The 3,133-nt window shown below is 41.5% G+C and overlaps 1 protein-coding gene across 1 annotated transcript; it reads right to left on the reverse strand.

The window, feature by feature from the left end:
- Positions 1 to 676: 676 nt before the first annotated feature.
- Positions 677 to 2,863, reverse strand: LOC105117099 (probable polyamine oxidase 5). The gene has a single exon (XM_011014644.1). It carries the CDS (start codon positions 2,413 to 2,415, stop codon positions 751 to 753), a length of 1,665 nt encoding a protein of 554 aa, XP_011012946.1. The 5' UTR covers positions 2,416 to 2,863; the 3' UTR covers positions 677 to 750.
- Between the last annotated feature and the right edge of the window lie 270 nt (positions 2,864 to 3,133).

A 3,133-nucleotide genomic window follows, 5' to 3' on the forward strand; every position in this document is an offset into this window, starting at 1 on the left:
GTCTCGTTGGTAAGGACATTTTGGCTACCAGTCTAATTGACCGCATCTCTGTTGGCCCATCATGGCTGCAATTTGATACAGTAGATGTACTGTGTGGCATGCCATGGGACCCCAGGCTCGGTTCATATCCAGATTTTCATGTGAATCACATACCCTTACAGCCAGCTCATTGATTGTCCCTAGCTGTGTGATGGTGGTGTAAATTCCATGTCCAAGTTGTGTTTGGAGTTAACAAGGGGTTGGGCAGAGAGACAAGATGTAGGGCAACTGATGAAGAGACTCCGAGCTGGAAAGAGCCGGGTTTATCGGATCCTGTCGGCCGAGGAAGCAAAAGGATACACTTAACAAAGAGGTGGGATCCAAAGCTTTCTTTTGTTTTTTGCCTCGAACTTTGAAAATATTCGATCAATGCCAAACAAACACCATCTTAATTGGTTTGCTTTGAAGATCAAATAGAACTTAAAATAGAGAAAGAAACCACACTCGCGCAATCACAAACAAAGAGAAAGCATTAGAAAATGGAAAGAAGGTTCTGTAATTCAGCAATACATCTAAAAATGTCCCCATCTATCTCTTTCATCCCTCCCTAATCCCATTCCTTTTCCTTTTCCTTTTGCTCTCTGGTAGTACTCAAATCTATAGAGAGAGAGAGAGAGATGTTTTAGACGCAAGGAAATTGAAAGAACGAAAAAAAGATATCAGAAAATTAAGTGTCTTAGAAAAAAAGATTAAAATTAAACCACTAAGTGTCTAAACCCCAACACAATGATAATGTTGAAGAAGCCTACTGGCTTCTCTAAGACCACTAAAATAAGCTCCGTGAGTAGTAGAATAATGGGTTCTGTGTGTTGCCTCCCCTGCAAACAGAATTTGAAGTGGAGCAGATCCTAAAGTATCAATATTTGGCAATGGCTCTGCCAATGTGTCTAGGTCATCGCCACTCGATCCAACTGCAACATAACTGTAAGATCCCAAGAAGAGAGGATCGTTACCCCATTTACTCTTCAATACCTTGGCGAATCTAACTCTATTCTCATCCACAGATTTCTCTTTCCCATTGCAAACTCCATGAGAATTAGAATTCAATTGTTTGTGGGGTTGTGACAAAAAGCTAGATACTGTTGTTGACACTCCGTCAATAATCTCTTCATCACTAAGAGTTTCGAGCTCAAGAGCTTCTTTCCCTGCAAACCAAGACAGCAACACACCAGAATTTTTATAAATTGGACTCAGAGAAGCTGTCCTTCTCATCCACCATGGTATCTTTTTATGCCTCCATACGGAGTCTGGTCGATGAAAAGCCATTTGCAGGAATGGGAACTTGCTGTAATCACCATCTCTGCCATCGTGCCTTGAACTCAGTTGCAAAAACAACTTATTCACAACACCAAATCCTAGCCTGGATATGGCCTCTGTCTTGAAAGTTGGAAGAGGGGGGTTGAACATACCTGAATCTGGACCAATTCCAGCTTTAAGTACCCCGAGTGAAACTGTAACTATAACATGATCAGCTGACATTATTGATCCATCGCAGAAATGTATCTTCACAGGCCTACCAGCACCACCATGTTCGCTTGATTGGTGAGCTTCAGGCTGCCATTCAATTCTTACGACCTTGCGGCCTAATTGGATAAGGCCATGAGGTAAAACTGAAGCTAGCGATTCAATGACACTTAAGTAGCCCTTAGCAATGGTGATTTCTTCACCTGGAAACATGCGATACTCACTTTCTGCATCAAAATCTAGAGTCAAGAGATCACCCGCGGAAGTATAGGTTCTTTGAATGTTTTCATGCATTGCAAATATGGCTTCTTCAATCAACTTTCTGCTCCAATTACCACACCCTTCGATCTGTTCCTGCTCTTTCACAGAATCCCAGTAAACGTTAAGGGCTTGTCTGAGAAAAGAACCAACACTGAGCTTTCCAGGACCACCGCCATTGCTTGGACAAATCTTACAAATCTTATCTGCAAGCTTGCAGAAATTAACCTCTTCACTGCTTTCCTCACGTTCATTCAGTTTCCCCTGGGCGTAATCCATCAGGTTCTTAAAGAGTGTGGATATTGACTCCACAAGAGATGGACTAAGCTCGAACCCGCCTTCAGCGACGGTCTTTGGCTCGTCCAAGAATCCATCCATGCACTCCCACGGCTGCTCAGACTCAAGTGAATGGATTTCCTGAGCAATTTTGTGAACTGGGCTGCCTCCAATGCCATGGATCCATGTTGCACCCATCTCTATCCTGTCACCACCAAATTCTGAAGTGTTAATTCTCCCACCAATCCTTGGACCACCTTCCACAACGCAGAGCTCAAACATATCGTTAAAGCTACTGGAAGTGTAGAGCTTGTTTGCAGCTGTGAGACCTGCCATTCCCGCTCCAATAATAACAATTCTTGGCTTCTTGGCCACCATTTTCGCTAGCTTTCAAGATTCACTAGCACAATAAGAAGATATTTGTGTGTGTGTGTGTGTGTGTATTTTTCTTTAGAAAAGGAATGAAGACAAACTGTGAGGTGAGATTGAATTACTGATGTGGAGAATTTATAAGGAGGTGCGTGTGTGATCAGTAATGTTTTGGCTTCTTGGGAGAATACTCTTACTTTACACTATCATTACTATTACAATTATTATAATAAAAATAATTATTATTTTCTCTCCAATAAAGACAGGGCTCTACTTTTTCTTGAACTCTATCGTAATAATTGTATACTACTTACTAGCCTTATCATCTTCTACCCCCAAAGACCATTCTCTATTTGAATAATCTCTCTAGTCCTTCTCAATCCCACTTCCATTTATGAATATTCATCAGTATAGTAGAAAGCTTTGTCTACAAGACTCAAAACTGTTTTTTTTTTTATTTTTTGGCTTAGGAGAAACACCGGCCGTGTTTTACCATTTAGGCATGGACAGGTTATGCTAACGCCAAGAACGATAAAAGGTTGATAATACCTTTCACCAACCTCGCCTGTAAATTGGGTTGAGGACGGCCCACCAACTGAACAAGTCATTGGTCTTGATCAGTCGATGGGCAGTCATTCATCTGATGGGTCAAAACCAGGAGATCAACACAAATCCACAAGTTGACCATCAACAAAAGGAAAGCCGATTATCATCTAAATTAAACTCT

The sequence above is a fragment of the Populus euphratica genome, unplaced genomic scaffold (assembly GCF_000495115.2).
Source record: "Populus euphratica unplaced genomic scaffold, PopEup_1.0 scaffold1174.1, whole genome shotgun sequence".
NCBI classification, from domain to species: domain Eukaryota; kingdom Viridiplantae; phylum Streptophyta; class Magnoliopsida; order Malpighiales; family Salicaceae; genus Populus; species Populus euphratica.